We start from the raw sequence: 12,396 nt of genomic DNA, 5'->3' as shown, positions 1-12,396 counted from the left end.
GATACCATCTACTATCAGAACTCCCACGGGGTTAACTGAAGTGCTCATTTAAATTTAACACACTCAGTACTGGAGAAATGCTTTGCTTAAACAGGCAATTGTAAAAAATTCCATTTACTGTGTGACCACTATGTAAGAAAAGCGAAGAACTTCCTCATTCTTTTGACCTCATTTTGTGGGGCTGGAGGTGTATGTTGACAATTTTATAGCTCAGTTCTTGTATCAGTCATGTTAATACAGGTGCATAAAGACACACTTAAGAAAACATGTTATCAGATATTTACACAGTTTCCGAACTGGTAATTAAAAAAGAGTCACGAACACATAATTTTAAAGTTTACTTCAAAAATGTAAATATCTCCCAATATTCAACAGGTAAAGAAAATAGCATATTGGTTTACTTTATGTGGTTGTTATATTTTATTTTCCAAATAATACTGATTAAAAATATTTACACACCTACTTTTAAGTCCACAGTTTAGCACTCTTATTTGTATGGCTTTAAAAGTTATAGCACAAGATCTTTATGTTAAGGATTGGGGAAAAAGATTCCATTCAAAACAAAGCCTGATATATTATATACATGTTTTTTTCTGTACTTTATTTTAAATACATTAATTTTTAAATGATGCCCATCTTTTTTTTTCCATCTGGTGGTAAAATACTAGTGCAACTTTTCAACAAAATAAAGTTTACCCCAGATGTAAATGAATTTTCCCAATTGAAAATGGCCCTTCAGCTGCCATTAAATAAAATTTCTCAACTTAAGTGAAAAAGAACTGGTGGTTCTTTTTATAAGCAAAAATGTAAAGTACTACAGTATCTTCTGCATTGCTTCTGACCACCTGAACTGAAAAAAAAAAAGAGATGCTTATTATATTGGTTTTGTTGGTTTTGAAAAGGCACATGGGTGTGGTTTTTCCTTTTTACATTCTAGAAATTTTGCCACCCACCACCACTCTACTCCTGTTGCAGAGATGGTATCTGTGACTAACAAGGGTAGACAAGAATTTTGTTCAAACTCAAAGAAAGCCAGAAGCCAAAATTTAACTGCACAGTAACAATGCACTTTTCTTCATGCAGCCTTGTGTTTCCTATATATTCAATTTTTTAACATGCATTAGAATACATAAACTTGTATTCTAATGATTTTACATTTGATTTTATAGTAACGAAAAAATCTGAGGAAGGACACGACCTGGGAAAGAGAGAAGGGAGAAGTCTTACCACAATGAAAATTGATACATTTGTACCCAACTTATATAATAAGAATATAATCCATTTAAGTTTCCAGAAATATACTTCTCAAAGCTTCCCATCCATTTATGGAAAAGATTCCTCCTCTGTGGCATTAAGTGCAGGGAAATCAGTTTGTTTCAAGAGAAACAGGTCAGCACACCAGGATATTGTTTAACTTTGGTCCATCCACCTATCTGTTTAGCTGAAGGACAGTCACACTGCCCATAACCAGTTCAAAAACCCAACATGTAAATTAAAAAATATACACGTTATTTCACTCTAAAACTGGCATAGGTGTTCTGTCCCCATTCCCTGCATTTTCAGCTTGGGAATCTACTGTTGGTTTGGTCTTTAAACCCTCAGCATCTTCGTGATCTTCCCTGGCAGCCTCAGCAGCATCTGCTTGGCTAGGCTTAGTCTCCTCCTGGTTCATGATTTCAGGGGTCACTTGATCCAAGTCTGCTTCTAGAAGCTCAGTTTGTACTTCCACTGGCATCTGATTTACCCGTTCAACATGCAGCTCCTCTACACGTACTTCAGTACCTTCTTCAGTCTGAATTCGACCCACTTCTAGGTAACTCACCTGGACCTGCTCTGGAAGCTCACTCATATGTGAATCATGCACTTGGCTGTCCTGGAGCAGATCTGGGTGGACTTGTTCCACAGTCACTTGTGCTGAATCTACTTGGACTTGAAGCAATGGTAGCACATGCACCTTCCCAACTTGTTCTATAATAGTCATTGATGTCACAGGTTCAGTTTGCACATGTGTTTCTACTGAAAGAACTTCTTCAGTTATTAGACGCTCTGATATATTATGAGTATCACTGAGATGCCTCCTTAGTTCATTTCCTTGCATAAACCACAAGTCACATAAAGTACAATGGTTGGGTTTATCTCCGGTGTGTATTACCAAGTGATCTTTGAATTGGTCCCAGCTGTTAAACACACTATTACAGACCTGAAAGAATCAAATACATGGTATTAACAATACTTAATATTCAAACTGAAGGGAATATAGGAACAAGTTGAAGGTTTATTCTGAAAATGTTAGGAATATGGTATCTACAATGTAATCTAGACCAAGCTACTGCATAATTCTTTGGTACTTGGTCTTTTAGGTTAATTTCTCAAATACATTTTGGGAAACATTTTCATACTGCCTTCATTGTTTAAGCATCAAAAAAATTCTGGAAATAAAAGGTTAACAGTACTGAATTCCCCCCCATAAGTTAAATATTCAAATCCACAATATTGAGGATAAAAATACAAACATTAATCATGGAAGAGTATAAAATTATATCTAATCTACAACCCTCCTTCTTCATCCCCCAGAATTCTAAAGATTGCTTTTTGGTTACAAAATATCCACACCTTCTGATTACCTGTTACTGAGAACATCTTTTTTTTTTAAAGGTAATTCTATTTTACTTTTTTTCTTCCTCTCCCCTCCCGCTCCCCCACCCTGAAGTTTTTGCTGTGTCCATTTTCTCTGTGTGATCTTCTGTATTTCTTTTTGTCTTCCCTTCTTGTTTTTCACCTCTAGGATTCACCTTGGGATTCGATCCTGTGACCTCTGATGTGGAGAGAGGTTCCCTGTCAATTGTGCCACCTCAGTTCCTGGTCTCTGCTGCACTTCACCTTGATTCTCCCCTTTGTCTCTCTTTTGTTGCATCATCATCTTGCTGCGTGACTCACTTTGTACAGGCACTGGCTCACTGCACAGGCACTCAGCTCACCACCTGGGTACTGGCTCACTGCACGGGCACTTGGCTCACCACGTGGGCACTCAGCTCACCACCTGGGTACTGGCTCACTGCACGGGCACTTGGCTCACCATGCAGGCACTCTTTCTCCCTTTTTTTTTTAAAGATTTTATTTATTTCTCTCCCCCCCCCCCCCCCGAGTTGTTTGTTCTCTGTGTCCATTTGCTGCGTGTTCTTCTTTGTCCACTTCTGTTGTTGTCAGCGGCACGGGAATCTGTGTCTCTTTTTGTTGTGTCATCTTGTTGTGTTAGTTCTCCGTGTGTGCGGCGCCATTCCTGGGCAGGCTGAACTTTCTTTCGCACTGGGTGGCTCTCCTTACGGGGCGCGCTCCTTGCGCATGGGGCTCCCTATGCGGGGGACACCCCTGCATGGCAGGGAACTCCTTGGGGGCATCACCACTGCATATGGGCCAGCTGCACACGGGTCAAGGAGGCCCGGGATTTGAACCGCGGACCTCCCGTGTGGTAGACGGATACCCTATCCATTGGGCCAACTCCACTTCCTCACTTTCTCCTCCTTTTTCACCAGGTGGCCCCAGGGATTGAACCTGGCCCTCCCATTTGTTAGGCAGAGGCCTTATCACTTGAGTCATATCCACTTCTCTAGAACGTAATTTTTGATGACATTGGTGTCATCAAGGACTGCGCAATAAAAGCTACTCTAACTCCCCTTATAGAATCAAGACAATGATGTTCTTTATTCTCATTCTCATTTCTTTCTAAACTGTCACTTCTATACCTTTGCTTTAGATTCTGTTTTCTTTCACACTTTCAAATATTTCAAACACAGACAACTTTGTTGAGAGAATTCAGCCACACATACCTGACATTCATAAAGCTTCTTCCTTCCCTTCTTTGCCCCCACTCCAGTTTGGCATGCAGTCAGGTGACATTTAAGTGTGCTATTTCTAGCAAATCGTTCATGACAATTTGGACATTCAAAAGGTTTTTCACCTGTAACAGAAAAAAAGATATTGATAAATTAAGAAAAGTAGTAAAAAGATAAAAATTTGCTTTATTTTAATAGCACATTTTGAGAGCTGGATCAGAATTTATAATTTTCAGGTGTTCTCGTAACAATGAATTTTTAAGGATTTTATCAGTAATCGGTTGAAAATTAGAGAATTTTGGATAAGTTCTTTTCCATGTTTTTACATTGTTTAAAAATTACTTATATATTTGCCCTTAAGTAAAAATCAAGACCAATCTCTATTTCAGGGAAATGAATCACTATCCATTGCATAAGCATTTTTTGAACTTTTACTGTGTGTCAGATCCTGTGCTGAAAAAAGATAAACTTTCTTTCCTTGCTTTCAAAGACTTACTTCAAGAGCCAGGGGATAAAGTTGAAATACATTAAAATAAATAAATACAATGTACTGTAGAAGGCCTAATAAGATGAAAGGGCCATGAAAAATGTACTGTAGCAGCCCAAAGGAGGGAGGGGAAACAATGAATTCTGCCTGGAAATGAATGAAAGAAAGAAGGAAGCTCATTCTAGGCAGAGGCACTGAAGAGGAAAACAGCATCATGGGTGAGGAATAAGGAGGGAAGAATCACTGAGACACCCAGACCTGTCTTAGAAGGCAGTTGTATAGACAAATCTGGTGCCAAATAGAGGGTAGACTGATACAGATTAGGGGTTATTTTGAGTGGTAATAAAAACCTTAGGTGTGGATCAAGTTTCTCAAAGAGTATATTATCTGATAAAAGAACCAAGGGCATAATAAAAAAATAAATAAAATAAAATAAAAAAGAACGAAGGGCAGGACACAGTAAAACACCAACTTAAAACAATAGGAAGATAAGCCAGCAAAGGATAGAAATGAAACAGACAAAGGTAGAAGAAAAACTAGGAGAAAATACTGAGGGACATTAAGGAAGGAATTTGAAGAAGACGGGGGTAGTAAACAATGCCAAAATGAACAGAGATGTCAGATCAATAATAAATTTAATAACTTCAGCAAGAACAGTGTCAGTGGTGTGGTGGGGTCAGAAGCCAAACTACAGAGGGATGAGGGAGTGAGAGGCAATAAATGAAAACAATCAGTATAGAAATTCTTCTAAGAAGGCTTGGAAGAAGAGAGGTGACTACGGGAAGACAAGCCATCAAGAGAGTTCTCTAAGCCAGTAGAGACTTCATTATTTATTTGCCAAGAAAAAGGAGCTGGTGGAGAAAGAAAGGAGAACCAGGAATGAAGATGGAACAGTCTTGGAGGAGACATGAAGGTGTGGGATCAAGAATATGCATGGGAGGATTGGTCCTGAAGAGGAAAAGGGAATCCTCCTCCTCTGGAATAAAAACTGGATGCCTCCCCTGGTAAGCTGGGAGCAGGAAGACAAGCATGTCATTTGTTGGGGGCTGAGGATAGGCAAAAGAATTGAGGACTGGGACAAGGGTCTAGAACAGCACTTAGGAAAATAAGATGTAAATCAGACACCAAAGGGCTTAACTTAAAGTCTGAGATCTGAATTTTCTCCAGGAGTACTCAGCCACCAAGGAGTAGGAGTAAGTGGATGCAATGATTCTATGATGGAGTTGTTGGCTTTTTTTTTTTTTTTAAAAAGAAGATGGGGTTAAAAGTCAAGGGAATGAGTTTAGACTACAAGAAAAAGTGACTCAAGTAGTATACAACAAAGTCCATACAGGATGGAGAAGTCAGAAATGGGGCAATAAAGTAGGTAAAAAGGGGGAAAGAGGGACTGCAAGTCTAAATGAGGTAAAAGGACAACAGTAAAGAAAGGAGTGGGTAAATTCAAGGGACAGAATGAGGCCTGTGTAGAGTGGGACTAAGATTTCAGAAGTACAGGCCCAATGATGAAGAGGTCCCAAATGTGCCCCTCACATTCATGCAAAGTCAGGTTAACACTGAGCTATGTTTTTTATCCCTGATAAAATAAGATTTTTATTTTGTGCTGTTTTCATGTGGTAAAAAACATTAATTTGAGAGAGAAGACCTAATCACCTTGAATTACTATTGGTACAGAAACTCCTTTTCAATTCCAAAATGTTGGGAGATATTACTAAATAAAATGGTTAAAAGTTTTGTGGTTTCATTAATGTGTAATTTTTTTTTTACAATGAGTGAAAACGACAAACATATATTGGCATAGCCTCTTTAAATATTTAGCAAGATTTGACCTAGCTTTCTGTTCTTATGTATTACATCTACTTGAACATGTCTTTAAATATATTATGTACAAGTATGCCTCCTAAAGCACAGTCTGTCATAGCAAAAGACTGGCAACAACTTAAATGTGTATCAGCAGGAGTGTGGCTAAGTAAATTATGGTAAACCTATATACTGAAATATTTTGCAGTCTTAGTGAAAATGACTAAATAGAGTCATAAACGTTAAATGAAAGATTCCAAGGTAAATTAGTGGCATAACACAGTGTTCCATAGGCTCCTGTTTGTTGTTCCAAAAACCATGCATGTATATGTGTGTGTGTTTGTGTATGACTATTTAAATACAAGTCCCCACAGAAATAAGAGAGATCATAAGAGGATACTATGAACAACTGTATGCCAAAACACTAGACAATGTAGAGAAGATGGACAGATTCCTAGAAACACACAAACAACCTACACAGACCCTAGAATAGAAGAATTAAACAAACCAATCACAAGTGGAGAGACTGACACAGTTATCAACTTCCCAAAGATGAGAAGCCCAGGACCAGATGACTTCACAGGTGAATATTACCAATCATTCAAAATACCAATCTTGCTCAAGCTCTTCCAAAAAATGGAATGGGAAAGAATGCTACCAAACTCATTCTATGAAGCCAATTATCATCCTAATACCAAAACCAGATAAAGATGCTATGAAAAAAGAAAATTACAGACAATATCTTGAATGAATATAGATACAAAAATCCTCAACAAAATACCTGCAAACAGAATGCAAAAGCACATGAAAAGAATTACACACCACAATCAAGTGGATTTTATCCTAGGTATGCAAGGGTGGTTCAACACAAGAAAATCAATTAGTCTAATAAATCACATTGATAAGTTGAAGAAGAAAAAATCATATGATCCTCTCAATTGATGCAGAAAAGGCATTTGGCAAAATACAGGACCTTTGCTTGATAAAAACGTTCCAAAAAATAGCAATTGAAGGAAGCTTTCTCAATATGGTAAAGTCGCGATGGTGAAAGGCTGAAAGCTTTCCTGCTGAGATCAGGAACAAGAAAACGATGCCCACTGTCACCAATGTTGGGTTTTTTTTAAAGATTTACTTTACCCCCCCCCAAATGTCTGCTCTCATGTCCATTCACTGTGTGTTCTTCTGGGTCCGCTTGCATACTCAGTGGTACTGGGAATCTGTGTTACTTTTTGTTGCATCATCTTGCTGCATCAGCTCTCTGTGCGTGTGGTGCCACTCCTGGGTGGGCTGCGCTTTTCTTGCACATGATGGCTCTCCTTGTGGGGGCTCTCCTTGCGCGTGGGACTCCCCTACGCGGGGGCCCTGCATGGCATGGCACTCCTTACGCACATCAGCACTGTGCATGGGTCAGCTCACCACATGGGCCAGGAGGTCTTGGGTTTGAACCCTGGAACTCCTATATGATAGGCAGACGCTCTATCAATTGAGCCACATCCGTTTCCCACACCAATGTTATTCAATATTGTGCTAGAGATTCTAGCTAGAGCGATTAGGCTAGACAAAGAAATAAAAGCCACCCAAATAGGAAAGAAGTAAAACTTTCACTATTGCGGATGATATGATCCTTTATCTAAAATATCCTGAAAAATCCACAACAAAGCTACTAGAATTAATAGACTCGACGAAGAAGCAGGATACAATATTAATATACAAAAATCAAGTGTTTCTATACACTACTGATGTGCAATCTGAGGAGGAAGTCAGAAAAAAATTGTTTTTAAATAGCAACTAAAACAATCAAATATTTAGGAATAAACCTAAACAAGGACATAAAGGACCTGTATTCAGGAAACTACAAAAAAATGTTAAAAGAAACTATGACTTAAATAAATGGAAAGGCATTCTGTGTTCATGGATTAGAAGACTAAATATCATTAAGATGTCAATTCTACCCAAACTGATTTACAGATTCAACACAATCCCAATAAAAATCCCAAAGCCTTTTTTTGCAGAAGTGGAAAAACCAATTATCAAATTTATTTGGAAGGGTAAGGGGCCCTGAATAGTCAAAAGGACCTTTAAAAAGAATGAAGTTGGAGGAATCTCAACTCTGGAATTTAAAGCATATTACCTAGCTTCAGTGGTAAAAACAGCATGGTACTGGCATAAAGACAGACATGCTGACCAATGAACTGAATCAAGAACTCAGAAACAGACCCTCACATCTACAGTCATGTTATTTTTGACAAGGTGGTTAAGTCCTCCCAGCTGGGCCAGAACAGTCTATTCAACAAATGGTGCTGGAAAACTGCATATTATATCCAAAAGAAAGAAAGAAAACCCCCATATTACACCTTTTAAAAATGTTAGCTCAACATGGATCATGGACCTAAATATAAAAGCAAAAACCATAAAACTCCTGAAAGAAAACATAGGAAAACATCTTTAAGATCTTGTGATAGGTGGCAGTTTCTTAAACCTTATACCTGAAGCACGAGCAACAAAAGAAAAAAACATAAAATGGGACTTCCTCAAAATTGAAACACTTTTTTATCTCAAAGGACTTTGTCAAAAGGATTAAAGGTAGCTGACTCAATGGGAGAAAATATTTGGCAATCACATATCTGAATTAAGGGTTTAATATCCATGATATACAGAGACCATACAACTCAACAATAAAAACACAAACTACCCGATTAAAAATGGACAAAAGACTTGAAAAGACAACTGTCCAAAGAAATACAAATGGTGAAGAAACACATAAAAAATTTTCAACATCGCTAGTGATTAGGGAAATGCAAATCAAAACTACAATGAGATTATCATTTCACACCTACTGGATTGGCCGCTATTAAAAAGTCAGAACACTGTTAAATGTTGGACAGGATGTGGAGAGATAGGAACACTTATTCACTGTTGGTGGGAATGTAGAATGGTACAGCCACTGTGGAGGACTATTTGGCAGTTCCTAAGGAAGTTGAATATAGACTTGCCATGTGACCTAGCAATACCATTACCAGGTAAATACCCAGAACTGAGAGCACAGACACAATGTTTATAGTGGCATTTTCACGATTCCCAAAAGTTGAAAACAACCCAGGTGTCCATCAACTGATGAATGGATAAAATTGTAGTGTATTCACATGAAGGAATATTATGCAGCTGTAAAAAGAAATGAAGTCGTAAAGGATATAACAACATGGATGTACCTGGAGGACATTATGTTGAGTGAAGAGAGCCAGACACAAAAGGACAAATACTGTATGTTTACACTATTATGAACTAAATATTAATCTGTAACATGGAGACTGTATAAGACAGTTAAACTTCATGTAAAACACAAGTATGGGGGGCATTACATATATGACTATTTTTACAAAATACAAATACAAATATATTAGACAGAAGGAAAAAGAATTGTAGCTATGTATGGCTGGTGATGCACAGAGAGACAGAGAGGTGATGAGTTTTGTTTTTGTTTATTATATTATTGGAATAATGAAGGTGCTCTGGGAATGACTGGGGTGATGAATGTACAAATATGTGATTACACCAAATATCACTGATTGTACTCTTTGGATGGGTTTATGCTTTATTAATATCTAACAATAAAATATTTATTTAAAAAATGCCAGGGATGTATCTGGAAGGATAAATTAAAAAATGATAACAGTAGTTCCTTCTGGAGCGATTTATTGAAATAGGAAAGAGACTCACTTTTCATTGTATACTGTCTGTGCTTTTTTTTTTTTTTTAACTTAAAAATTAGTTTGATAAACCCAATAAAATCTAGAAATCACAACAGATTACCTGTATTTTAGGTGTGGACAATACAGTTTTCAAAGTGCTTTCACCATTTTCTCTTATTTGTCACAATCCTGCCATACAGGTATCGTTATCTTTTTTAATACAGAAAAAGAAAAAGGCCCAAAAGTAAAGTGACCAAATTCATCATGCTGGTAAATGTCAGAACTGGAGCTGGAATCTAATTCTGGCTTCCAGGCCTATATTCTTTCTTTGATACCAGACTACCTCTCTGGGAAACTAAGCAACAGTTATTTGAAAATATGGCCAGAGGTCACTTCTAGGTTCTCTTCGCTTTGGGTGTCCCACAGGTAGATCTGCCAATACCTAGTATCCCCACCTTACCCCTAAATGCTTATCCTATATTTTTCTTTATAAGTGAATAATACCTCCAGCTATGGAGTCTCTCAAACCAGTAAGCTGGGAGTCACCCAATCTTGTACCCTACCATCTTGCTGATCATCAAATCCTTTTGATTCTGCCTATTTTCTATTACTCAAATCTCCAACCCTCTCCCACTTTCACAGCCATTACTCAAGCCCTTATTATTTAGATTACTCCAACAGTTTTCTACATAGAGCTAGCCACTCTCACTCCATTCCAAATCTATTCTTCCCCTCATTTTTATAAAACAGGGATTCTTAACAAGGGGTCCATGAGCTTAAATTGGAATTAAAAAAAAACAGGGAAACGGACTTGGTCCAGTGGTTAGGGCGTCTGTCTACCACATGGGAGGTCCACGGTTCAAACCCCAGGCCTCCTTGACCTGTGTGGAGCTGGCTCACGCGCAGTGCTGATGTGTGCAAGGAGTGCGGCGCCACGCAGAGGTGTCCCCCGCGTAGGGGAGCCCCATGCGCAAGGAGTGCGCCCTGTAAGGAGAGCCGCCCAGCACGAAAGAAAGTGCAGCCTGCCCAGGAATGGCGCCGCCCACACTTCCCGTGCCGCTGAGGACAACAGAAGCGGACAAAGAAACAAGACGCAGGAAACGGACTTTAGCCCAGTGGTTAGGGTGTCCGTCTACCATATGGGAGGTCCGCAGTTCAAACCCCGGGCCTCCTTGACCCGTGTGGAGCTGGCCATGCGCAGTGCTGATGCGCGCAAGGAGTGCCCTGCCACGCAGGGGTGTCCCCCGCGTGGGGGGTGCGCCCGTGAGGAAAGCCGCCCAGCGTGAAAAGAAAGTGCAGCCTGCCCAGGAATGGCGCCACCCACACTTCCTGTGCCGCTGACGACAACAGAAGCGGACAAAGAAACAAAAGCAGACAAAGAAACAAGACGCAGCAAATAGACACCAAGAACAGACAACCAGGGGAGGGGGGGAAATTAAATAAATAAATAAATCTTTAAAAAGAAAGAAAAAAAAAAAGAAACAAGACGCAGCAAATAGACACAGAGAACAGACAACGGGGGGGGGGGGGATTAAATAAATAAATCTTAAAAAAAAAAAACACTATTCTTGCAGGGATGTGTTGTTGCAGGTGTGATGTGTTTATTAAATAATACACAGTATAGTGTGGACTTAGTAAGGGGTCTGTGGTTTTCACCTGACTGGCAAAGGGGTCTGTGGAACAAAAAAGGTTAAGAACCCCTGCTCTAAATACTAATCTGAATAGATCTCTTCCTGGCTTACAATCCCTTAAAATGGCCCCAGAGCCTTTAGGAAAAGATCCCAACTCTTAATGCATTTACAAAAGTTACGATATAATTTCAGTCTCATCTCCCATCACTCCCTCTCTCTTGCTCTTAAACTACTTATAAACCCTCATAATCCTGGGGTATGCACTTGTAGTCAGCTCTTTCTATCTCTTCAGCCAATCTCCTGGTGATTTCTGTCTTGGATCCAGTCCTTTAAGTCCTAACAAATTACTAGTAGTGCTCCAAACAAGTCATGTGCTCTCATTCCTCTATGTCTGTGGTATGTTTCACTTCTTCTGCCTGAAATGTTCTTCTGGTTAATTACTTTTCCTTTGAGAGTCATCATGAGGTAAAACCCCTAGAAGGTCTTCTCTGTCTCTTCCATTATAACCAGGTAGCCCAGGCAAGCATTCCCACAGGACTCTGAGCTTACTTCTATCAGCTCTTGGCCTGCTGTACCATGATTGAGGCAACTGTCTCCTCCAACCCAAATGTGATCTCCTTGGACGGCAGGAGGACTCTAAAATATGTTTATTTCCATGGTCTACTATATTGGCATTATCTTTACTATGTTCCAAAATAAGGAAACAAAATAATTTAGAGGACAACAGCCAAAATTTTGCAGATCAAGCCACTGTGCATGTTTTAAGCTCATAAGATACATACTGCTAAACTAATTAAAAATATGCAAAATATGAAATTGAGGGGGGTGTACATGAGCTTTTGAGGTAATATAGACCAGGATCATCTCCTTATCTTTACATTTAGTTTGTTTTAAGGGGAAAATATCCATCTTTTATTAACTAAGAACACAATTTTAAACTGTTTATTTGTGCTTTTCTT

General features: G+C 38.9%; 1 protein-coding gene across 7 annotated transcripts in view; it reads right to left on the bottom strand.

Annotated features, from left to right (window-relative positions):
* Positions 1-323: 323 nt before the first annotated feature.
* The window catches only part of ZNF131 (zinc finger protein 131), a 46,538-nt gene continuing 34,465 nt past the window's right edge, over positions 324-12,396 (bottom strand). For all 7 annotated transcript variants that reach the window (XM_004472889.4, XM_004472890.5, XM_058308583.2 and 4 more), the window contains 2 exons: positions 3,828-3,958; positions 324-2,200 (listed from right to left, as the gene is read on the bottom strand). In XM_004472889.4, coding sequence (XP_004472946.1) covers positions 1,514-2,200; positions 3,828-3,958 — 818 coding nt within the window. In that variant the 3' untranslated portion in view covers positions 324-1,513. The remainder of the gene's footprint in view (positions 2,201-3,827; positions 3,959-12,396) is intronic.

The sequence above is a fragment of the Dasypus novemcinctus genome, chromosome 2 (assembly GCF_030445035.2).
Source record: "Dasypus novemcinctus isolate mDasNov1 chromosome 2, mDasNov1.1.hap2, whole genome shotgun sequence".
Classification (NCBI taxonomy): domain Eukaryota; kingdom Metazoa; phylum Chordata; class Mammalia; order Cingulata; family Dasypodidae; genus Dasypus; species Dasypus novemcinctus.
This window is presented reverse-complemented; position numbering and strand designations above follow the sequence as displayed.